We start from the raw sequence: 26,034 nt of genomic DNA, 5'->3' as shown, positions 1-26,034 counted from the left end.
TCAGTTATAATTGGGGGTTTTCCACTGTTTAGGCAAATCAGGGGCTCTCCAAACGGGACATGGCATCCGATCTGAATTCCAGCCAATTCTACGTTGAAAAAGGAAAACAGTGCTCCTTCCCTTCAGAGCTCTCCCGTGTGCCCAAACATGGGTTTACCCCAACATATGGGGTATCAGCGTACTCAGGACAAATTGGACATCATCTTTTGCGGTCCAATTTCTCCTGCTACCCTTGGGAAAATACAAAACTGGGGGCCAAAAAATAAGTTTTGTGGGAAAAAAAAGATTTTTTATTTTCACGGCTCTGCGTTGTAAACTGTAGTTGTTCTGTCTTCATACACGTTGATACGGTGTGTGATCCGACATACGGCATAAACCACTTCTGTCTCCCAAATAAGCAGACTGTCCTCTGTAGTCTAACTTGTTTATTGGTAAACATGAGCGCGGTAAAACTAGAAGAATACAAACGATATGTATAAGTATTGGGCTAAACAACAACACAACTGCAACTAACAGGGAAACATACAGTATGATGCAACCTCTACATAACTACATACAGCAGGTTCCTGGTAACTACATTTCCTGTGTACTGGCTGCTATACAGTTAATCACACTCTGAACAACACTACATTACAAGAACAGAAGTAATGATCTTACCGGATAAACTTAACAAGGATGGGAAGTAAGTGAGGTAGTTCCAACACAGCTGAATAACACGAGTGAACAGGAAATACAAGAGAAAAGGCTGGGGAATTCCCCAATCCCATGATGCTTTGCTGAAACCCACAATGCAACACTCTATTATTCATGGAAAACACAGGTTATAAATTTATCCACCACTGGGTGGTGCTATAACACAACAAACCCAGAACTATAATAATAGTTAACCTTTTAATGCTTGAAATGAACTCCTGTCCTGTTAGAAGGACAGAACACTCCCCGCTTGGCATCAACCGATGCCACCTACAGGTTCTTTTGGCGAAAACAGTAAGACAAGTTCCGCCACTGGTCTGAGGAATAGTTTGCTTTCCCCAGACTTGCCTACTTTGACCTCGACCTTACGGATCTTCCCATCTTTGCTTGGGAATACTTTAGTGATGAGGCCTAGTGGCCACTCATTTCGGTGTGACTGGCTGTCTTTCATGAGAACGACATCACCGGTTTTGATGTTTGGTTTGTCGGTCTGCCACTTCCTCCTTGGTTGTAAGGTGGAGAGGTACTGCTTCCTCCATCTGTCCCAGAAGGTATTGGAGAGACTTTGGACTTGTCTCCATTGTCGTCTGTAGAGGTCCTTGTTGCTAAATTCTCCAGGTGGAGCGCTGAGAACGCTGGCTTTCTGAGTAAGTAACATGGCAGGAGTGAGAATGGTCGGATCCTCAGAGTCACTAGAAAGTGAAGTCAATGGTCTGGCATTAATGATGGCCGAAACTTCTGCTAGAAATGTGGTCAAACTTTCATGTGTGAGTCTTGCACTACCTGCTTGCAAGAAAATGGAGTCGAGGATTCTGCGTGCTATTCCTATCATCCTCTCCCAGGCACCTCCCATGTGAGAAGAGTGTGGTAGATTGAAAGTCCAGGTACATCCCTGCTCACTCAGATATCTTTCCACACCGGTGGTGTCTAGGTTGGAAGGGATTTGAAGTTCTTTCACTGCTCCTACAAAGTTGGTACCTCTATCGGAGCGTATGTGCTTCACGGGACCTCTGATGGCAATGAAACGTCGGAGTGCATTTATAAATCCTGAAGTGTCCATGGACTCAATTACTTCAATGTGGACTGCTCTAATGGACATACAGGTGAACATAACAGCCCAACGTTTGGCATTGGCCTGGACTCTTCTAGTGTTCCGTGCAACCACAGACCATGGCCCGAATACGTCCAGTCCGACGTTGGTAAAGGGAGGTTCGGTACTAAGTCTGTCTGGTGGGAGATTGGCCATCTTCGGCTTTTGAGTCCCGCCACGGAGTTTGCGACAAATCACGCAATTGTAAATGAGTTTACTCACGCATCGTTTTGCTCCGACTATCCATAGTCCAGCAGTTCGTAGATTTCCTTCAGTAAACAGTCGTCCCTGATGTTTCACCAAGACGTGGTGGTGTTGCACAAGCAGGGTCGTGACATGATGATGTCCAGGAATTATTATAGGGTGTTTCTCCCCAAATTCCACTTCAGCTTCTTGAAGACGACCTCCAATTCTTAACAGCCCATCCTGGTCAATGATTGGATCAAGCTTCTTCAAGACACTATCTCTGGAAACAGGTTGGCTTTTATTGAGGTTATCTATTTCCTTGGCGTAACATTCACGTTGTATGGTACGGATTATAAAGTTCTTGGCATTTTCCATGCTTGGAACGGTAAAAGCAAGCTTGCAGTGGTGCCAACCTTTGCAAGGTTTCTGGATGGCGGGTGACGTTGACTTGTAGGATCGAGCCACATGAATTAAACAAATGAGGGCACGAACAAGTGAGTCCCAAGTTGAGAACCTGTTGAAGCGGTGGGATTTGAGGTGATTGTCTTTAGTCACCGTACGTAGAACGGATACCTGAGGGCGGATTTCTTCATCTGCCTCTGGATCCACCAATTCAAAGATGTTTGACTCGTCCACATATGGCGTCGAACGGTATAAGAATGTAGGGCCGGTGAACCAGGTTGTGTCCTTAAGTTGTCTTGCTTCAACGGATCTGGTTGCGTGGTCCGCCGGATTGTGGTGCGTGGACACATAGTGCCACTGTTTAGGTTCGGTGGATCTCCTGATCCTTAGCACCCGATTGCTGACATAGACATAGAAGCGACGAGTTTCATTACAAATGTACCCCAGCACTACCTTGCTGTCAGTGTAGAACTCAACTTCTTTGATTTCCAGGTCCATTTCTGTTGAGATAAGCTCAGCTAACTCTACTGCCAGCACAGCTGCACAGAGTTCCAGTCTGGGTACTGTGTGTTCACGGAGTGGGGCCAATTTTGTCCGGCTCATAACAAGCCTTACGTGGCATTGTTCATTGATGTCAGTTGTTTTCGAATACGCCACTGCTGCAATTGCCTTGGTAGAAGCATCGCAGAAGACACAAAGCCTTTGCACCTTGATTTCTGATGAAGGCACAGAAGAATATGGTCGTGCCACGTAGAGACTCGACAGGATTTCTAAAGAATTTTTCCATCTTTCCCACAATTCTCTTTTATCGCTGGGAAGCGGATCATCCCAATCGGATGTCTCTTGGGTGAAGTCTCTCAACATCATTTTACCTTGGATAGTTACAGGGGTTACGAATCCCAGGGGATCGTACAAACTGTTCACAACGGACAGGACGCCTCTACGCGTGAAGGGTTTCTCTTCTTCGCTGATCTGGAAGGTGAATGCATCCTTTTTCAAATCCCAGAGTAGACCGAGGCTCCGCTGCATGGGAAGGGAGTCCGTGCTTAAATCCAAGTCTTTTAAATCGGTTGAGTAATCTTGAGAAGGAAAGGCTGCCATTAGTTTCTGGCTGTTGGAAGCAATTTTGTGCAACCTCAAATTGGATGAAGCGAGCATTTCTTGTGCCCTTTTTAGGAGACTGACTGCCGACTCCTCTGTGGGTGTGGATTTCAGGCAGTCATCTACGTAGAAATCCTTTTCCACGAAAGATCTTACATCCGATCCATACTTCGCTTCACCTTCTCTGGCTGAATGTCTAAGGCCATAGATAGCGACAGCAGGGGAAGGGCTGTTCCCGAAGATGTGAACCTTCATACGATATTCCACGATGTCCTTGTAGGGGTCATTATTGCGGTACCAGAAGAACCTCAAGTAGTTTCTGTGTTCTTCTTTAACAAGGAAGCAGTGAAACATCTGTTGTATGTCGGCCATAAATGCTACTGCGTCTTTGCGGAAACGAAGAAGTACTCCCAGAAGTCTGTTGTTGAGGTCTGGACAAGACAGGAAGACGTCGTTTAAAGAAACACCTTCGTATCTGGCACTTGAGTCAAATACCACTCTTATCTGACCTGGTTTCTTCGGATGATACACGCCGAAAATAGGTAAGTACCAACATTCCTCGGAATCTTGAAGTACAGGTGCAATTTCCGCGTGGCCACTCTGGAATATTCTCTCCATGAAGGTAAAGAAGTGTTGTTTTGTTTCTGGTGCCTTCTGCAGTTTGCGCGTAAGGGAAACAAATCGACTGTAGACAAGTTCTCTGTTGTTGGGTAAGCGTTGCCTCTGTGGTTTGAATGGTAAAGGTGCGACCCAACTCTTTGATTCATCTCTTACTATCTCTCGCTCCATGATGTCCAAGAACAGTCTGTCCTCTATGGACATTGCTACCTGGTTGTCTTCTCTTGTCCTGTGGAAAACTGTGCACCCTATATGATCTTGCTCACCGTCGCATGCATGGTCTTCACAGGAAGGATCAGCTAACGGACAAGGTGGAGGGGTGTGGTGTGGCAATTCTTTAATCAGGAAACTACTCTCGCATGGCTGGAAGAGAGATGGGCGTCCATTCTCGAGGGTATTGGTGAGCATGCTGTTGACTGATGTCGGCCTGTGTGCTCCACCCAAACAGACATCTCCCACAATGACCCATCCTAGGTCAAGTCTCTGAGCATATGGGGCGTTTTGTGGGCCATTGATCTGTCCTCTAGCCTTGTGGACCCGTAGTATGTCTCTTCCGAGAAGTAAGACGATAGGAGCTCCTTGGTCGAGCTCTGGTATCAGGTGAGCTATACATCTCAAGTGGGTGTGATGAGCTGCTACCTCTGGTGTAGGTATCTCAGACCTGTTGTCTGGAATCTGGTTGCACTCCAGTATTGATGGCAAGGATAAGCAGGTTTGACCGTCTATAGACTCTACTTTGAATCCAGTTGCTCTCCTCCCCGCCGTCTCGACAGTACCTGCACATGTTTTCAAGGAGTACGGAGAGCCGGGACCAGCAATGTTGAAGGTGTCGAAGAGAAAGGATTTAGCTAGAGACCTGTTGCTCTGATCATCCAAGATTGCATATACCTTGATCGCCTTATCCCGTTGGCTCGCTGGGAAAACTCTGACAAGACAGATCTTTGAGCAGGATCTTCCTGCTACGAGTTCCTTGCAGATCTCTGTGCACCAAGAAGTGACCACTGGGGTGTCCACGTCGGGGTCCGTCTGTTTTTCGGCAGACTCTTCTACTCGTGACGATACCCCTGAGGGTGGTCCAGGATGTAAGGCCGTGTTGTGCTCCACACTACTACATTCTGTGCATTTCACACTGGTCTCACAGTTCTTGGCGAAGTGTGAGGTTGTCGTGCAGCATCTGAAGCATATCTTGTTTTCCTTTAGGAAACTCTTACGGTCTTCTAGAGACTTCTCCCTGAAGGCTCTACATTTTAGGAGAGGATGAGGTTTCTTGTGTAGGGGGCAGTATTTGCTGAGATCCTGCGGTTTGTCCTCTTCTGGAGAGGACTTACTTGCCCTGTAAAGAAAACCTGTGGAGGTAACATTAGTTTTGTGGACTGCCACTGGTGTTTTACTGGGTTTTACACCAGAGGCAGCAGTACATGACATAGTGAAATCGAAACTAGGGTCATTTCTAACTTTAGCCTGCTGGGCAACAAAGTCTACAAACACCCTGAAAGGAGGAAATGGTACCTTATGAGCCTGTTTGTAACGGGACCCGTGACTGACCCACTTTTCTTGTAAGTTGTAAGGGAGCTTTTGGACAATCGGGTTGACACCTCTGGCAGTGTCCAGGAATGCCAACCCTGGTAGATCACCTTCTGCCTGAGCAGCATGTACCTCCATTAACAAGTCGCTCAGTTCCCTGAGCTTTTGGTAACCCTTATTTGCTATCTTGGGGAAATCATCAATTCTTTTATACAAAGCATTTTCTATAGCTTCTATTGACCCATAACATTCTTCAAGTCTCTCCCACACCATACGAAGTCCTGTGTGTGGGTACTTTATGTTAATGTTCCTGATTCTTTTGGCATGTTCAGCTGACTCGCTCCCAAGCCACTTAACCAATAGATCTAACTCTTCACTACTGGAAAGATGCAAGTCTCTGATGGCATTCTGAAAAGAGGCTCGCCATGCTCTGTAGCTTTCAGCTCGATCAGTGAACTTTACAAGTCCCTTGGTCACCAGCTCCCGGCGGGTAAAGAACCTTGCAAAGTTCATAGTGGCTGAGTCTGTGCCGACGTGAGCTGGTGTGCTGTTGTTATGCGGTGTTTGTGGTGCATCCTCATACCTGGTAGGAGCTTCTGGCATAGGAAAGTCTGTATAGACCCGTTCAGTGGCGAAGGGTGTCCCTTTCAGTCTGGGCGGAGGCCGTACCTTCTGTTCCGTAGGACGGTAGTGGGGATCAATGTCGTTTCGCAGTAAACTTTCCTGCTTCCAGTACGGTGTTTGGAGGAAGGATCTCTGGTAATCTGTATAGGCTGGTTGGTGTAACGGATCAGAGTTGTCTTCTACTTGGGGATGTTGATGGACATATTCAGAGACGCGTTGAGCAGGGTCCTGATGATCAAGGTCTGGTCCGCGTATGTCGCTGCCTCGCTCGGATTCAGGAAACTCCACGGCTTCTAAAAACTCAGCTTTAGCTATTGCGGCTGCTGCTTCCTTTTCAGCGGAAAGCCTTTCCAAGGTCGCTCGCAGGCGCGCTGTATCTGCGTCTCTATCGGCTTGCAGGCGGGCTCTTTCTGCGTCTCTATCGGCTTGCAGGCGGGCTCTTTCTGCTTCTTGCTCTGCTTGCAGGCGGGCTCTTTCTGCTTCTTGCTCCACTTGTTTCAACTTTAACTGCATCTCTTGTGCGGCAAAGGAGGATCTTACTTTAGCCGCCTCAGCTTCTGCTCGGGCGAGGGTGACAGACCTTTTCGAGGAAGACTTGCTGGAGCGGCTTGTTTGGGACCTCGTCCTGAGTGAAGATGCTTGACTTGCAGACATTTTATGTCCGTTTGCAGGCTGTAGGACGTCTCAGAGCGGGTAGGGGTGACTTCGGCGTGGACTGAGACGTGTGGTACTTGGTGGGCTGCACTCTCGGTACTTGTGACTGTATGGCGGCTGCTGCGGTATTTGCAGGCAGTGCGGTGTGGTACAAGCGGCTGTGTAGGTGGTATTTGCTATCGCTGGCGTCTAGCCTCCCTTTACTGTAATCCCGGCGCCTAGCTTCCGTTTTATTGGCCTCCGCTGGTATTAAGTCTCCGTTTTACTGTTCTGTCTTCATACACGTTGATACGGTGTGTGATCCGACATACGGCATAAACCACTTCTGTCTCCCAAATAAGCAGACTGTCCTCTGTAGTCTAACTTGTTTATTGGTAAACATGAGCGCGGTAAAACTAGAAGAATACAAACGATATGTATAAGTATTGGGCTAAACAACAACACAACTGCAACTAACAGGGAAACATACAGTATGATGCAACCTCTACATAACTACATACAGCAGGTTCCTGGTAACTACATTTCCTGTGTACTGGCTGCTATACAGTTAATCACACTCTGAACAACACTACATTACAAGAACAGAAGTAATGATCTTACCGGATAAACTTAACAAGGATGGGAAGTAAGTGAGGTAGTTCCAACACAGCTGAATAACACGAGTGAACAGGAAATACAAGAGAAAAGGCTGGGGAATTCCCCAATCCCATGATGCTTTGCTGAAACCCACAATGCAACACTCTATTATTCATGGAAAACACAGGTTATAAATTTATCCACCACTGGGTGGTGCTATAACACAACAAACCCAGAACTATAATAATAGTTAACCTTTTAATGCTTGAAATGAACTCCTGTCCTGTTAGAAGGACAGAACAGTAGTGAAACACTTGGGGGTTCAAAGTTCTCACAACACATCTAGATAAGTTCCTTGGGGGGTCTAGTTTCCAATATGGGGTCACTTGTAGGGGGTTTGTATTGTTTGGGTACATCAGGGGCTCTGCAAATGCAACGTGACGCCTGCAGACCAATCCATTTAAGTCTGCATTCCAAATGGCGCTCCTTCCCTTCCGAGCTCTGTCATGCGCCCAAACAGTGGTTCCCCCCCAACATATAGGGTATCAGCGTACTCAGGACAAATTGGACAACAACTTTTGGGGTCCAATTTATCCTGATACCCTTGTGAAAATACAAAACTGGGGGCTAAAAAATCATTTTTGTGAAAAAAAAAAGAATTTTTATTTTCACGGCTCTGCGTTATAAACTGTAGTGAAACACTTGGGGGTTCAAAGTTCTCACAACACATCTAGATAAGTTCCTTGGGGGGTCTAGTTTCCAATATGGGGTCACTTGTGGGGGGTTTGTACTGTTTGGGTACATCAGGGGCTCTGCAAATGCAACGTGACGCCTGCAGACCAATCCATTTAAGTCTGCATTCCAAATGGCGCTCCTTCCCTTCCGAGCTCTGTCATGCGCCCAAACAGTGGTTCCCCCCCACATATGGGGTATCAGCGTACTCAGGACAAATTGGACAACAACTTTTGGGGTCCAATTTATCCTGATACCCTTGTGAAAATACAAAAACTGGGGGCTAAAAAATCATTTTTGTGAAAAAAAAAGAATTTTTATTTTCACGGCTCTGCGTTATAAACTGTAGTGAAACACTTGGGGGTTCAAAGCTCTCAAGACACATCTAGATATGTTCCTTAGGGGGTATACTTTCCAAAATGGTGTCACTTGTGGGGGGTTTTAATGTTTAGGCACATCAGGGGCTCTCCAAACGCAACATGGCATCCCATCTTAATTCCAGTCAATTTTGCATTGAAAAGTAAAATAGCGCTCCTTCCCTTCCGAGCTCTGCTATGCGCCCAAACAGTGGTTTACCCCCACATATGGGGTATCGTCGTACTCAGGACAAATTGCACAACAACTTTTGTGGTCTAATTTCTTCTCTTACCCTTGGGGAAATAAAAAACTGGGGGCTAAAAAATCATTTTTGTGAAAAAAAAGGAATTTTTATTTTCACGGCTCTGCGTTATAAACTGTAGTGAAACACTTGGGGGTTCAAAGTTCTCACAACACATCTAGATAAGTTCCTTGGGGGGTCTAGTTTCCAATATGAGGTCACTTGTGGGGGGTTTGTACTGTTTGGGTACATCAGGGGCTCTGCAAATGCAACGTGACGCCTGCAGACCAATCCATTTAAGTCTGCATTCCAAATGGCGCTCCTTCCCTTCCGAGCTCTGTCATGCGCCCAAACAGTGGTTCCCCCCCCACATATGGGGTATCAGCGTACTCAGGACAAATTGGACAACAACTTTTGGGGTCCAATTTATCCTGATACCCTTGTGAAAATACAAAAACTGGGGGCTAAAAAATCATTTTTGTGAAAAAAAAAGAATTTTTATTTTCACGGCTCTGCGTTATAAACTGTAGTGAAACACTTGGGGGTTCAAAGCTCTCAAAACACATCTAGATATGTTCCTTAGGGGGTATACTTTCCAAAATGGTGTCACTTGTGGGGGGTTTTAATGTTTAGGCACATCAGGGGCTCTCCAAACGCAACATGGCATCCCATCTTAATTCCAGTCAATTTTGCATTGAAAAGTAAAATAGCGCTCCTTCCCTTCCGAGCTCTGCTATGCGCCCAAACAGTGGTTTACCCCCACATATGGGGTATCGTCGTACTCAGGACAAATTGCACAACAACTTTTGTGGTCTAATTTCTTCTCTTACCCTTGGGGAAATAAAAAACTGGGCGCTAAAAAATCATTTTTGTGAAAAAAAAAGAATTTTTATTTTCACGGCTCTGCGTTATAAACTGTAGTGAAACACTTGGGGGTTCAAAGTTCTCACAACACATCTAGATAAGTTCCTTGGGGGGTCTAGTTTCCAATATGGGGTCACTTGTGGGGGGTTTGTACTGTTTGGGTACATCAGGGGCTCTGCAAATGCAACGTGACGCCTGCAGACCAATCCATTTAAGTCTGCATTCCAAATGGCGCTCCTTCCCTTCCGAGCTCTGTCATGCGCCCAAACAGTGGTTCCCCCCCACATATGGGGTATCAGCGTACTCAGGACAAATTGGACAACAACTTTTGGGGTCCAATTTATCCTGATACCCTTGTGAAAATACAAAAACTGGGGGCTAAAAAATCATTTTTGTGAAAAAAAAAGAATTTTTATTTTCACGGCTCTGCGTTCTAAACTGTAGTGAAACACTTGGGGGTTCAAAGCTCTCAAAACACATCTAGATAAGTTCCTTAGGGGGTATACTTTCCAAAATGGTGTCACTTGTGGGGGGTTTTAATGTTTAGGCACATCAGGGGCTCTCCAAACGCAACATGGCATCCCATCTTAATTCCAGTCAATTTTGCATTGAAAAGTAAAATAGCGCTCCTTCCCTTCCGAGCTCTGCTATTCGCCCAAACAGTGGTTTACCCCCACATATGGGGTATCGTCGTACTCAGGACAAATTGCACAACAACTTTTGTGGTCTAATTTCTTCTCTTACCCTTGGAGAAATAAAAAAATGGGGGCGAAAAGATCATTTTTGTGAAAAAATATGATTTTTTATTTTTACGGCTCTGCATTATAAACTTCTGTGAAGCACTTCTTGGGTCAAAGTGCTCAACACACATCTAGATAAGTTCCTTAAGGGGTCTACTTTCCAAAATGGTGTCACTTGTGGGGGGTTTCAATGTTTAGGCACATCAGGGGCTCTCCAAATGCAACATGGCGTCCCATCTCAATTCCAGTCAATTTTGCATTGAAAAGTCAAATGGCGCGCCTTCCCTTCCGAGCTCTGCCCTGCGCCCAAACAATGGTTTACACCCACATATGGGGTATCAGCGTACTCAGGACAAATTGCACAACAATTTTTGGGGTCCAATTTCTTCTTTTACCCTTGAGAAAATAAAAAATTGGGGGCAAAAAGATCATTTTTGTGAAAAAATATGATTTTTTATTTTTACGGCTCTGCATTATAAACTTCCGTGAAGCACTTGTTGGGTCAAAGTGCTCACCACACATCTAGATAAGATCCTTAGGGGGTCTATTTTCCAAAATGGTGTCACTTGTGGGGGGTTTCAATGTTTAGGCACATCAGGGGCTCTTCAAATGCAACATGGCGTCCCATCTCAATTCCAGTCAATTTTGCATTGAAAAGTCAAATGGCGCTCCTTTCCTTCCGAGCTCTGCCATGCGCCCAAACAGTGGTTTACCCCCACATATGGGGTATCAGCGTACTCAGGACAAATTGTACAAGAAATTTTGGGGTCTATTTTCTCCTGTTACCCTTGGTAAAATAAAACAAATTGGAGCTGAAATAAATTTTTTGTGAAAAAAAAGTTAAATGTTCATTTTTATTTAAACATTCCAAAAATTCCTGTGAAACACCTGAAGGGTTAATAAACTTCTTGAAAGTGGTTTTGAGTACCTTGAGGGGTGCAGTTTTTAGAATGGTGTCACACTTGGGTATTTTCTATCATATAGACCCCTCAAAATGACTTCAAATGAGATGTGGTCCCTTGGAGATGGTGTTGTAAAAATGAGAAATTGCTGGTCAACTTTTAACCCTTATAACTCTGTCACAAAAAAAAATTTTGGTTCCAAAATTGTGCTGATGTAAAGTAGACATATGGGAAATGTTACTTATTAAGTATTTTGCGTGACATATGTCTGTGATTTAAGGGCATAAGTTCAAAGTTGGAAAATTGCGAAATTTTCACCAAATATTCATTTTTTTCACAAATAAACGCAAATTATATCGAAGAAATTTTACCACTATCATGAAGTACAATATGTCATGAGAAAACAATGTCAGAATCGCCAAGATCCGTTGAAGCGTTCCAGAGTTATAACCTCATAAAGGGACAGTGGTCAGAATTGTAAAAATTGGCCCGGTCATTAACGTGCAAACCACCCTTGGGGGTGAAGGGGTTAAAGTCCAAAATGTTGGCCTACTGAAATGTATGTTCAGTAAATGCATTGAATACTTGGTCGAGGCTCCTTTTGCAGCAATTACTGCATCAATGTGGCGTCTTATGGAGACGATCAGCCTGTGGCGCTGCTGCGGTGTTATGGAAGCCCAGGTTGCTTTGATAACAGCCTTCAGCTCGTCTGCATTGTTGGGTCTGGTGTCTCTTATCTTCCTCTTGATAATACCCCATAGATTCTCTATGGGGTTAAGGTCAGGCGAGTTTGCTGGCCAATCAAGCACAGTGATACTGTTGTTTTTAAACCAGGTATTGGTATTTTGGCAGTGTGGACAGGTGCCAAGTCCTGCTGGAGAATTACATTTCCATCTCCAAAAAGCTTGTCGGCAGAGGGAAGCATGAAGTGCTCTATAATTTCCTGGTAAACGGCTGCGCTTACTTTGGCCTTAATAAAACTTAGTGGACCTACACCAGTAGATGATATGGCTTCCCAAACCATCACTGATTGTGGAAACTTCACACTAGACCTTGGAAGTCAAGGTCCAAGAGTCTGGAGGAAGAGTGGAGAGGCACACAATCCAAGTCAGTTCACTCGGCTGCTCACAGAGATAGACACAGGAGTGTTTTTTTTTCTGGTTTATTTAAGATACTGCATAAACAACTGCAGTCGCAAAAAAAATAAACACGGCCTTTCTGGCATAACAACGAGACAATAGATAAAGTATAGCACAGTCCATATGCCTGTGGCGATCTGCTTGCTTTGGATGTAATAACCGTGTTCAGTACGGCTTAGCATAAAACACTTCTCTAGAGCTGCCAGCTAGCTCCAGACAGATCGAAGACAGAATGACTCAGAAGTTTGACTATTTACCTTCTAAACCCACCCTTAGGAGGAAATGTGGTGATCAGTCTCCCTCCCACTCTTCAGCTGTTTACTTAAAAGCCTAGCAATTAAAAATGGCCAAGTAACCCCTCTTCAGCACGTGTGCTGGAGCAAACTTCCAGGTTTTAAATCACTGAAATAGCTGTCACAGACATGGTTTGTGGAACCGCTGTGTCATGGACCGTGTAGAGCCTGGAGGGGCGTGACTATGCAAACACCTGACTGTTCACTAGAGCCTCTGATGGTGATGTTCGACTTGGCTCCTGATGAATGCCAAGTGCCACTCCAGGACAGACCAATGGACGCGCAGCAGCTGGACCCAGACTGGTGGGAGTGGCTGGCAGAGTTTGTATTAGAATGTAGCAGTCAGAGTTCGTACCAGAGTGCAGCAGGCATTGTTTGTATCAGAGTACAGCAGGCAGGATTTGCATCAGAATGTAGCAGGCAAGATTTGTACCACAGTGCAGCAGGCAGGATTTCCATTACAGTGCAGCGGTCAGGATCTGCATCAGAGTGCAGCAGGCAATGTTTGTATCAGAGTGCAGCAGGCAGGATTTGCACCAGAGAACAGCAGGCAGGATTTCCTTCAGAGTGCAGCATGCAGGATTTGCACCAGAGTGCAGCCGGAAGTATTTGCACCAAAGTGCAGCAGGCAGGATTTGCACCAGAGTGCAGCAGGGGCTGGTATATAACCTAACACAACTTAGACTGCAAAACAGGAAAGTTGCTCAGACACCTCCCGAGTGGGGAGGAAGCAATATATACATAATGTCCTACAGCTATTGGCTGGGGATGAAATAGCAAGCGCGTGCGCTGACCTTTAAGAGGGCAGGGGACATGGCCATAGGGCCGGCTGGAAGCATGCAGAGCATGGGGAAGGGAAGAACTGACCACAGCATGGGTGAGTAAAGAGACACGCCAGAGACCCTGCCTGTCAGAGCAGGACTCCGGTGTGGTGCTAACAATAGCCTCAGTGAAACATATCTCCCCTCCATTACTTTGCCAGTGACCTTGTCACAATGTATATATTCTGGCCCCTGAAGCTCTGTGCATTTCACGCTTTCTATAATTCATAATTCACCATGTCTCCATATGAACAGAATGCAGCTCACAGTTGTGCATAAATGGATTTATAAGTCAGTGATAATTTGTCATTCTTTCCGGAGATAACTAGCTACTGTATTTATATCTTTTCTTAATAGATATTGTAGAATGTGATGATGAAGAGTACTGCACAGGAGATGGAAGATTATGTATAAATGAAATTGGTAGCTTTAAATGTATCTGTCAGCCGGGGTACACAGAAGACAGTGACAGCTGTGTCGGTAAGAAATGGATTGTTTTTGCAGGATCCAAAGACAATGGGGCATATTTATTAATAGTATCTAATTCTAAGGCAATGCACACTTACACTAGACAGTCTCAAAGTGCACCATATTTATTATAGAGGTTATTACTGTTTGAAAAGTCTGGGCTAGAACTTTCTAGTCTAAGTATACCCAAATATTTGACTGATATTGTGCCAGAAATTAGACCACAATTAGACCAAGCCTTTTTTTTCTGCCAAACCATGTCACTTTTCAATGACGACATGCCCACTTGTCAGAAAAGGTGCACAAGTTTTAATTAAAGACAACTTTATGGCTCACATTACACCTGAATAGTGGAGTATTTAGCTTTATAAATGTGTCCCAATATACAGTAGTATGTAGATCGAATAGAAATGGAGTTTGACCGAATTGATATAATATAATAAACACCAATGCATCTTTGGATTGTATAGCTTTAAGTACTTCTAAAAAATATTCTATAAAATTAGTGTCCATGCTGTCTACACTTATCTCTCCAATGATATTCTAAAAAGTAGCTTGCATGAGATTGTGCAGCTGTGGAGACAGGGAGCTTGTTATCAGACACAAATAAACTCTGTAGAGAGAATATAAACATGGTTTACTATTATGCTTACCTCCTAGCGCTTACCCAGTGCTTATTTATAGAGACTGGTAAGATATTAAGAATCACTGACAGTTCATCCTTCTCTGGATCCAGCAGTCATGTGATATGGTGGATGTGTGAAGGGAGGCAGTAGAAAATTAGGGAATACACTAGGGGGCATGTTCTTCTTTCATTTGAGAGTTGCTTATGATTAGTCAGCCTCATACAGGGAAAAAAAGTACATGTCCCAGTGAAAATTGTCTGCTAACACCCACTTGGACTAAACAAAGAATAACTCATTAGGGTCCAAATACTTAGATAGCCAATACCTTCACAATGGAAAGGAAAAATTGATAAATAAAAACAAAAATGTTTCATTCTGCTCTGCAGCCACTATTAAATCATGTGTCCAGCAAAATTTCCTTTTTAATATCAATTTTCTGTACAAAGTATTGTGGCATGGCTAGTTATATAGCCATCTTTTCTGGCAAATCCCCGAAAGTTGTTACGTTTAAACTGCATGTTTGAAAAAAAATGTGCCTGTCAGGAACGTGATTAAATAGCCCAGTCTTGACCTCGAAAAACACAATAAATCAATTCAAAAATGCATTCAACAGTCTGCATAATTTTTAAGGTTGTATTCACACAGGGTACTTTGGTGCATTGCAGCTGAACAAGTCTTGCAAAAATCCATTTGCTTGAAGAGGAAAGAACCTTTGGTATGTGCACACATCAGGATTTTATGCAGAAATTTCCTGAACAAAACCGGAGATTTTCTGCATAAAATCCGCACGCGTTTTTCTCTATTTTTTTTGCGCATTTTTTGTGTGGATTTTTTGCGTTTCTTTCCGGAGCTTCCCAATGCATTAAATCGCGGGAAATCCGCGATAAATCCGCAAAATTAATGAACATGCTGCGTATTTTTCCGCAATGCATTTTTATTGCAGAAAAATACGCAGCATGTGCACAAAAATTGCGGAATGCATTCAAAATGATGAGATGCTTAATGTATGCATTTTATTATGCGTTTTTGCCATGAAAAACAGCTGAAAAAATGCATAAAAAGCGCAAAAAATACGGAACGTGTGCACATACCCTTAAAAGATTTTTCCACTACTCAAAGAATAAAAAATACTACAATCTATACTCACATCCGAAGAAGCGGGAGCTTCGGCTGCTCTTTCACTTCCTTCAGATATTTTATTTGTCTGAAGGAGGGATGAGCAATGCTGCCGCTTATTGACTGCAGGGATCGTATTACATAACAACATCACGAGACCCCCAGTAGTGGCGGCACAGACACCGCTAGAATAGCACCCACATCGGACTTGAGTGTAGGTGTTATTATTTTATTTGAAGGAACATGGTGATTGAGAAGAGGTTGTCTGAGTAGGACAATTACTTTAAAAGATCCGATTTATCAAACTGATGAATTCAAAAGTCTGCATCAAATGTAAATTATGTGAATATATCCTATATCAGTGACATGCATACTTTGTACAGAAATGTGTTGTACTGTTGTCATAAACTTATCTGCTTTTACATTCTGTTTTCTTTTTATCATCATGTTATCATTAACAACCTATAAAGAGTCATATAGTATTCAGTGCAATTATGGTAATATCTCCATTTGTTTCATTTTAGATATTGATGAGTGCTCTAATTCTGCATTGAATGATTGCTCAGAAAAAGCCACATGCTTCAACGTGGCTGGTTCTTTTTACTGCCAATGCTTGGAAAACTACACGGGAGATGGTGTTAACTGTTCAGGTAAGCAACTTACAGGTTATATATTTATGGAGAGAAAAAAGTTCATTTTATACCAGTTTATATTTCAGATAAAAACAGTACAAAAAAAAGTTTTGCAGAATCTAATGCTCATGTATATGTATTTTTTATAGCTGATGAGTGCAAGCTAGATACAACATATTGTGAACATAATTGCCTCAATTCTGACGGTGGACCCATTTGCATTTGCAACTAGAGATGTGCAAATATGTTCAAAAAAACTATCAGAAAATTCGGCACAAATATGGCTTTTTCAGATTCATGATCGGAAACACAAGCACATTTAAAAAAAATCAGAAGAATCTGTAACATTCATTAAAAAGTGCGGTAAAATATTTAATTTGCCACTAAAGTGTTTTGAGCACTTTAGCTAGGATAGTGGTGGTGTATGATGAACGTGGGGCACATATTTGATTAGGGTAGGGCGTGGGGAGAGCTCAGAGGCTCGGTGTGCTTGTAAATTGCTTGTTGTTTTTTTTTCTAACTTTGTGTGTGCACATTGCGGCTAGCCAATCAGGGCACAGGAAACATCGACAATGTCCTGACACAACTGCTCGTGTAATTGGCTGCTGAAACACATGTCCCTCTCTATATAAAGACATCTTGTTTTAGCACCATTTTGTAACTAGCACAGCACAGAGAAGCTTCTCCTGATGCTGGGCCTGAGTGGTGATAGATTTTAGCTAGTTAGCTAGGCGTATGTTTCTAAGTCAGATAGTTTAGATAGCTAGTGTCCTTTGTGGCTGTGAAATTGACCTTCCAGCACTTTTTTTGGAGGCCATTACTGCAATCCACAGACAAAGACAACAGGGCACAATTCATAGAAGTGTGTTGTGCACTGCTTCTATTGTGTTCCATCCTCGAGAGGACCATTCTAAATCTTATTTTTTCAGTTACTAAATATGATACAGAATGCCATATCCCACCTTATCATTTAGTGGCAGTAAAATTGTCCTGTGATTTGACCTGTTGCACAATAAAAATAAATATTTTTGGCAGTTGCTAATGTGATTCAGCACACCATATCTCACCTTGTCATTTATAGGCAGTGAAATTCATCTTTCTGCACAGATGTTGCAGAGCAAAAAAAACAATTATTTTTTGTTGCTAAATGTGATGCAGCCTGCCATTTCCCACCTTGTCATTCAGTGGCAGTGAAATTCGGTGGTATGCATTTTTCTGTATCCAAGGCTTATCCACAGTAAAAAATCTAATTTTTTTCTGTTACTACCATGCTACATAAAGGCAACACAAATGAGGTCCAAGTCCATAATGTGTTGGTGGTGGGATAACACTCAAGAAGTGTGCTACAGCATGTAGATGACAATAATCGTGATGCTGATGATGCCATCATCAGTGCTAACTTTTTTCAAAAAAGTGAAGAAGGGTGCAGAGGTCATTCATCTGTGTCTACTCCGAAAATGTAATTTGCACCCCATCTATACTGCATTGGGCCAGACTATGCGTTGGGCCAGGTCTCGGTGCTGCTGCCTCAGTCGCTGCAATATGTGCAGAGTTGAATTCCACGGCTTCGTCACATCGCATATCAGCCATTTAATTGGTAGGCTGAATAGACTTTATACCAACTTAAGTGGAATGGAGGAAGTGAGCATGCAACGACCGTGGTTTCTGCATCAGCGCATTCAGGCTGGGACAGTGGTGAAGGAATTGATGTACCATCAGGTTGAGGATACAAGCCATGCAAGGCTCATGTGTGAGGTTGCCCCGACATAGGGCCGCCACCAGGTGTGCACCGTTATAACACATTACCTTTCCTGGCCCCAGGTTCAGTGGAGACAGCCATTTTTCAAACTTGGCATGGATACAGTCCACAACTCTTGATCTGTATGACTATAATCTCCAAGGCATATTAATTTAAAAACTGCCTGATTGCGGTGTGCCGTGGCTGCGCAATACGGAGATGGGGGGATTCTCTCTGCAGTGTTAGATCATGTGTTGCATTAAGGCAGAGGTTACGGGTGCAGGTGGAGGCCCTAGTGGAGGTGGAGGAGGCAGAAGCACTGGAGTAAGTGTTAGAGGGCCTCCCCCTCACTCAACTTTCCCCTCTCCAGTCCATCCTTAATGCAACAGCCAGGGTCATCTATCTGGCTAATCGGTACTAGGACGCCTCTGCTCCAAGCCAGTCATTGCACTGGCTGCCAATAATTATAGGATCCAATTTAAACTGCTTGCTCCCACCCACAAAGCTCTCCCTAGTGTGGCTCCCCCCAACATCTCCTTCCTCATTTCTGTTTCTCAACCTACCCATTCGTTACATCCACACTAATCTGTACCTCCCACTCCCAGCTCCAAGACTTCTCACGAGTTGTACTAAACCTCTGTAATGCTCTACTCCAAGAAATTAGGACTAAACACAACTTACATGGTTTAAGGTGCTCCCTAAAAACACATCTGCTTAGGGCAGCCTATCACATTCCCTAATCAAAGCCTTTCTAATATATAGTCCATTCTCTACTTCTCTGAACAGAATTTGCCAACAAACTCCACCGCACACTAAAGCACTACAAATATTATCTGGTGACTACCTTATCCAGCCTTTATTTATCCCCTTTATCCCCCATTTACACAAGATGGCTGGACCATCATTGTAGATAAGCACCAGTACTTTGTCACCCCCACCTCATTGCAGATTGTAAGCTGTTACTGGCAGGGTCGTCATTATATTTGCATTAATTATTGTATTATAGCTAACTTTGCTATGATTGTTGTACATGAACTGTTGAATTGTCAAGCGCTGTGGAATATGTTGGCACTATGTAAATAAAGATTAATATTGATATTATTATAAGGCTACGGTCACACTATCAGTATTTGGTCAGTATTTCACATCAGTATTTGTTAGCCAAAACCAGGAGTGGGTCAAAAATACAGACTTGGTGATGTGTTTCTATTATAGCTCTCCCCTCTGTTTGTTCCACTCCTGGTTTTGGCTTACAAATACTGATGTAAAATACTGACCACATACTGATAGTGCGACCTTAGCCTTAGATGCAGAGTTTTGTTCCGCAAGCCCTGCGGATTCCACAACTTGGTGTCTAGTAACACCACTATCTAGCGCTTTAGTTCTCCATCCCCTGGTGTGTAGTAGTTTAATTCTCCAACCCAAGCTGTTTAGTAGTTTAGTTCTCCAACCACTATTGTCTTTTACTTTTAAGTCTCCATCTTCTGGTGTGTATTTTTTTCATTCTCCAACCCTAGCTGTTTAGTAGTTTAGTTCTCGAACCCCTGTTTAGCGCCCTGCAAACCTTGGGGATTCCAAGACTTGTGGAGCAGCCCTTTCTCCGACTGTCCCCACAGCCACCAGAGTCCCCAGTGCCCAGTCAGCAAGATGTAACGCCCCTGTCAATGATTGCTCATCCAGGTGTCAGTGTTCAAATGCACACTGAAGGCAAAAATTTTTTTTCGGGGAATGGGTGATGTCAGCAACATGCTGGTGTAGTGCAGGAATATCTTTCTTAGAGAAGTAATGATGACTGTGCAACTGGTACAAGGGGACTGCGACGGCCATCAGCTTTTGGAAACCATCTGTATTCATAAGGAAGAAAGGCTGCATTTCTGTGGCCAACAGATTAGATTGGCCATCCTATAATCACAAAGATCACAGGCCATGAGTCACCCTAAAACATCCACTTTAATCTTTGGAGCGAAGAGCTTTCAGCTGGCCACTATCGTCCAGACAATTACACGATTGGTCGAGGAACAAACGAGGAGGCTACATGCTGTCCATAATAATTACTTCTCAGAAAACTAATAGTGAATGTATGGCATATCCATTTCCGGATTACAACACATGGAATATGTGTATATACCACTGTATGATCATTACTAACTCCACGCTAACCCCACACTTCTTACTGCCACCACCATCCTATTTTTTGAAAAATAAATAAATACAGGTCCATTGGACGCCATTCTTCCTTGTAGGTTCACACCATCTGGGCCTTCAATCCCCTCTCCCAAAGAGTAGCTGTCATATCCAGTCCTTCAGACTCACCCACCCACTTCCTTGACCAATTTTCTGCCTTGCTGCCACACTTTATGTCCTCAGAATTGCCACCTCTTATCCTGGGAGACTTCAACAGCCCCACCTCCTCAACTGTATTCCAGCTTATATCTCTAGCCACTTCTCCTGGCCTCTCTGTTGTGAATTTGCTTTTTGCTCCCTCTAGTGGTTACTAGTTTTTTGACTCTGGTTTTTCTGTCATTCCTTTTATCCGCACCTGGGTCGTTAGTTAGGGGTGTTGCTATTTAAGCTCCCTGGACCTTCAGTTCTATGCCTGGCAACGTAGTTATCGGAGCTAGTCTGCTGTGCTCTTGTCTACTGATCCTGGTTCCAGTTATATCAGCTAAGTCTGCCTTTTGCTTTAAGCTATTTGTTTTGGTTTTGTATTTTTGTCCAGCTTGTTCCAAATCTATATCCTGACCTTTGCTGGAAGCTCTAGGGGGCTGGTGTTCTCCCCCCGGACCGTTAGACGGTTCGGGGGTTCTTGAATTTCCAGTGTGGATTTTGATAGGGTTTTTGTTGACCATATAAGTTACCTTTCTTTATTCTGCTATCAGTAAGCGGGCCTCTCTGTGCTAAACCTGGTTCATTTCTGTGTTTGTCATTTCCTCTTACCTCACCGTTATTATTTGTGGGGGGCTTCTATCCAGCTTTGGGGTCCCCTTCTCTGGAGGCAAGAAAGGTCTTTGTTTTCCTCTACTAGGGGTAGCTAGATTCTCCGGCTGGCGCGTGTCATCTAGAATCAACGTAGGAATGATCCCCGGCTACTTCTAGTGTTGGCGTTAGGAGTAGATATATGGTCAACCCAGTTACCACTGCCCTATGAGCTGGATTTTTGTATTCTGCAGACTTCCACGTTCCTCTGAGACCCTCGCCATTGGGGTCATAACAGTTTGCCAGGCCAGTATTAAATGTTTAATGCATTGCAGAAGAGGGATTATAAGAAAGAAGATTCTGAGTTTTTTTTTTTTTTTCTTCTTCCCCTTTACCTCAGAGTGGCTATGCTTGCTGCAGACATGAATGTCCAGACCTTGATTACAAGTGTGGACCAGCTGGCTACTCGTGTGCAGGGCATACAAGACTATGTTATCAGAAATCCTAGGTCAGAACCTAAAATACCGATTCCTGAACTGTTTTCCGGAGACAGGTTTAAGTTTAGGAATTTCAGGAATAATTGTAAATTGTTTTTGTCCCTGAGACCCTGTTCATCTGGAGACTCTGCTCAGCAAGTAAAAATTGTTATTTCGTTCTTACGGGGCGACCCTCAGGATTGGGCTTTTTCGCTGGCGCCAGGAGATCCGGCATTGGCTGATATTGATGCGTTTTTTCTGGCGCTCGGTTTACTTTATGAGGAACCCAATCTTGAGATTCAGGCAGAAAAGGCCTTGCTGGCTATGTCTCAGGGGCAGGACGAGGCTGAAGTGTATTGCCAAAAATTTCGGAAATGGTCCGTGCTGACACATTGGAACGAGTGTGCACTGGCCGCTAATTTTAGAAATGGCCTTTCTGAAGCCATTAAGAATGTTATGGTGGGTTTTCCCATTCCCACAGGTCTGAATGATACTATGGCACTGGCTATTCAAATTGACCGGCGGTTGCGGGAGCGCAAAACCGCAAATTCCCTCATGGTGTTGTCTGAACAGACACCTAATTCGGTGCAATGTGATAGAAAAACCGCAAATTCCCTCATGGTGTTGTCTGAACAGACACCTGATTTAATGCAATGTGATAGAATCCTGACTAGAAATGAGCGGAAAATTCATAGACGCCGGAATGGCTTGTGCTACTACTGTGGTGATTCTACACATGTTATCTCAGCATGCTCTAAACGTATAGCTAAGGTTGTTAGTCCTGTCACCGTTGGTAATTTGCAACCTAAATTTATTCTGTCTGTAACTTTGATTTGCTCACTGTCGTCTTATCCTGTCATGGCGTTTGTTGATTCAGGTGCTGCCCTGAGTCTTATGGATCTGTCATTTGCTAAGCGCTGTGGTTTTACTCTTGAACCATTAGAAAATCCTATTCCTCTTAGGGGTATTGATGCTACGCCATTGGCAGCAAATAAACCGCAGTATTGGACACAGGTTACCATGTGCATGACTCCTGAACACCGCGAGGTGATACGTTTCCTGGTTTTACATAAAATGCATGATTTGGTTGTTTTAGGGCTGCCATGGTTACAGACCCATAATCCAGTCCTGGACTGGAAGGATATGTCAGTCTCAAGTTGGGGCTGTCGTGGTATTCATGGGGATTCCCTGCCTGTGTCTATTGCTTCTTCTACGCCTTCGGAAGTTCCTGAGTATTTGTCTGATTATCAGGATGTCTTCAGTGAGTCTGAGTCCAGTGCACTGCCTCCTCATAGGGACTGTGACTGTGCTATAGATTTGATCCCAGGCAGTAAATTTCCTAAGGGAAGACTGTTTAATCTGTCGGTACCTGAACATACCGCTATGCGTTCATATATCAAGGAGTCTCTGGAGAAAGGACATATTCGTCCGTCTTCTTCCCCTCTTGGTGCGGGATTCTTTTTTGTGGCAAAAAAGGACGGATCTTTGAGGCCTTGTATTGATTATCGGCTTTTAAATAAGATCACTGTCAAATTTCAGTATCCTTTACCGCTGTTGTCTGACTTGTTTGCCCGGATTAAAGGTGCCAAGTGGTTCACCAAGATAGACCTTCGTGGTGCGTACAACCTTGTGCGCATTAAGCAAGGTGATGAATGGAAAACCGCATTCAATACGCCCGAAGGTCATTTTGAGTACTTGGTGATGCCTTTTGGGCTCTCCAATGCGCCTTCAGTTTTTCAGTCCTTTATGCATGACATTTTCCGGAAGTATCTGGATAAATTTTTGATTGTTTATCTGGATGATATTTTGGTTTTTTCTGATAATTGGGATTCGCATGTGGAGCAGGTCAGGTTGGTCTTTAAAATTTTGCGTGAAAATTCTTTGTTTGTCAAGGGCTCAAAGTGTCTCTTTGGTGTACAGAAGGTTCCCTTTTTGGGGTTCATTTTTTCCCCTTCTGCTGTGGAGATGGACCCAGTCAAGGTCCGAGCTATTCTTGATTGGACTCAGCCCTCGTCAGTTAAGAGTCTTCAGAAGTTCTTGGGTTTCGCTAACTTCTACCGTCGTTTTATCGCTAATTTTTCTAGCATTGTGAAACCTTTGACGGATATGACCAAGAAGGGCTCCGATGTAGCTAACTGGGCTCCTGCTGCCGTGGAGGCTTTCCAGGAGTTGAAACGCCGGTTTACTTCGGCGCCTGTTTTGTGCCAGCCCGATGTCTCACTTCCCTTTCAGGTTGAGGTGGATGCTTCAGAGATTGGAGCAGGGGCCGTTTTGTCGCAGAGAGGCCCTGGTTGCTCTGTTATGAAACCTTGTGCCTTTTTCTCTAGGAAGTTTTCGCCTGCCGAGCGAAATTATGATGTGGGCAATCGGGAGTTGTTGGCCATGAAATGGGCATTTGAGGAGTGGCGTCATTGGCTCGAGGGTGCTAAGCATCGTGTGGTGGTCTTGACTGATCACAAAAATCTGATGTATCTCGAGTCTGCTAAACGCCTTAATCTGAGACAGGCCCGCTGGTCATTGTTTTTCTCCCGCTTTGATTTTGTTGTCTCGTATTTACCAGGTTCAAAGAATGTGAAGGCCGATGCTCTTTCTAGGAGCTTTGTGCCTGATGCTCCTGAAGTCGCTGATCCTGTTGGTATTCTTAAAGATGGAGTTATCTTGTCAGCTATTTCTCCGGATCTGCGACGTGTGTTGCAGAGATTTCAGGCTGATAGGCCTGAGTCTTGTCCACCTGACAGACTGTTTGTCCCGGATAAGTGGACCAGCAGAGTCATTTCCGAGGTTCATTCCTCGGTGTTGGCAGGTCACCCGGGAATTTTTGGCACCAGAGATCTGGTGGCCAGGTCCTTTTGGTGGCCTTCCTTGTCAAGGGATGTGCGGTCATTTGTGCAGTCCTGTGGGACTTGTGCTCGAGCTAAGCCTTGCTGTTCTCGTGCCAGCGGTTTGCTCTTGCCCTTGCCTGTCTCGAAGAGACCTTGGACACATATCTCCATGGATTTCATTTCTGATCTTCCGCTATCTCAGGGCATGTCCGTTATCTGGGTGATATGTGATCGCTTCTCCAAGATGGTCCATTTGGTTCCTTTGCCTAAGCTGCCTTCCTCTTCCGATCTGGTTCCTGTGTTTTTCCAGAACGTGGTTCGTTTGCACGGCATCCCTGAGAATATTGTGTCAGACAGAGGATCCCAGTTCGTTTCCAGGTTCTGGCGATCCTTTTGTAGTAGGATGGGCATTGATTTGTCGTTTTCGTCTGCTTTCCATCCTCAGACTAATGGACAGACGGAGCGAACCAATCAGACTTTGGAGGCTTATTTGAGGTGTTTTGTCTCTGCTGATCAGGACGACTGGGTGACATTCTTGCCGTTGGCTGAGTTTGCCCTTAACAATCGGGCTAGTTCCGCCACCTTGGTTTCGCCTTTTTTCTGCAACTCTGGTTTCCATCCTCGCTTTTCTTCGGGTCATGTGGAGCCTTCTGACTGTCCTGGGGTGGATTCTGTGGTGGATAGGTTGCAGCGGATCTGGAATCATGTGGTGGACAACTTGAAGTTGTCACAGGAGAGGGCTCAGCGCTTTGCCAACCGCCGCCGCGGTGTGGGTCCCCGACTACGCGTTGGGGATTTGGTATGGCTTTCTTCCCGCTTTGTTCCTATGAAGGTCTCCTCTCCCAAATTTAAACCTCGTTTTATTGGACCTTACAAGATATTGGAAATCCTTAATCCTGTATCTTTTCGTCTGGATCTTCCTGTGTCGTTTGCTATTCACAATGTATTTCATAGGTCCTTGTTGCGGCGTATATTGTGCCTGTAGTTCCTTCTGCTGAGCCTCCTGCTCCGGTGTTGGTTGAGGGCGAGTTGGAGTACGTGGTGGAGAAGATCTTGGATTCTCGCCTCTCCAGGCGGAGGCTTCAGTACCTGGTCAAGTGGAAGGGCTATGGTCAGGAGGATAATTCCTGGGTGGTCGCCTCTGATGTTCATGCGGCCGATTTAGTTCGTGCCTTTCATGCCGCTCATCCTGATCGCCCTGGTGGTCGTGGTGAGGGTTCGGTGACCCCTCACTAAGGGGGGGGTACTGTTGTGAATTTGCTTTTTGCTCCCTCTAGTGGTTACTAGTTTTTTGACTCTGGTTTTTCTGTCATTCCTTTTATCCGCACCTGGGTCGTTAGTTAGGGGTGTTGCTATTTAAGCTCCCTGGACCTTCAGTTCTATGCCTGGCAACGTAGTTATCGGAGCTAGTCTGCTGTGCTCTTGTCTACTGATCCTGGTTCCAGTTATATCAGCTAAGTCTGCCTTTTGCTTTAAGCTATTTGTTTTGGTTTTCAAAAACCCAGACACCTGTATACGGATGACCAGAGAGTACCAGAACAAGGGACTATGTTTTAAAAATAATGTTTTATTCAATATTTACTGACAATACAGATTAAAATACTTAAAATCAATATTTAAATACAGGACAAAAGATGATAGCATATATTATGCCGGCCAATTAAGCTAATACTCCCAATTTCA

General features: G+C 44.2%; 2 protein-coding genes across 2 annotated transcripts in view; one reads left to right on the top strand and one right to left on the bottom strand.

Moving 5' to 3' along the window:
• The window catches only part of LOC143803981 (uncharacterized), a 521,136-nt gene that overhangs the window by 84,783 nt on the left and 410,319 nt on the right, over window positions 1–26,034 (top strand). Inside the window, exons 37-38 of the mRNA XM_077281733.1 lie at window positions 13,915–14,037; window positions 16,292–16,417. Of these exons, the coding sequence (XP_077137848.1) occupies window positions 13,915–14,037; window positions 16,292–16,417 (249 nt within the window). The remainder of the gene's footprint in view (window positions 1–13,914; window positions 14,038–16,291; window positions 16,418–26,034) is intronic.
• LOC143809976 (uncharacterized) lies at window positions 364–3,071 on the bottom strand. Its single transcript, XM_077292917.1, has 2 exons — window positions 658–3,071; window positions 364–452 (listed from the first exon to the last, which is right to left on the bottom strand). Exon 1 carries the CDS (start codon window positions 2,972–2,974, stop codon window positions 950–952), a length of 2,025 nt encoding a protein of 674 aa, XP_077149032.1. The 5' UTR covers window positions 2,975–3,071; the 3' UTR covers window positions 364–452; window positions 658–949.

This window comes from Ranitomeya variabilis, chromosome 2 (genome assembly GCF_051348905.1).
Source record: "Ranitomeya variabilis isolate aRanVar5 chromosome 2, aRanVar5.hap1, whole genome shotgun sequence".
NCBI lineage: Eukaryota > Metazoa > Chordata > Amphibia > Anura > Dendrobatidae > Ranitomeya > Ranitomeya variabilis.
Note: the sequence above shows the minus strand (reverse complement) of the source record. Positions and strands in the feature narration are given on the sequence as shown.

Bases quoted from the DNA above. Each gene is read 5' to 3' on its own strand.
- LOC143809976 (XM_077292917.1), bottom strand. From the start codon at position 2,974: ATGAGCCGGACAAAATTGGCCCCACTCCGTGAACACACAGTACCCAGA.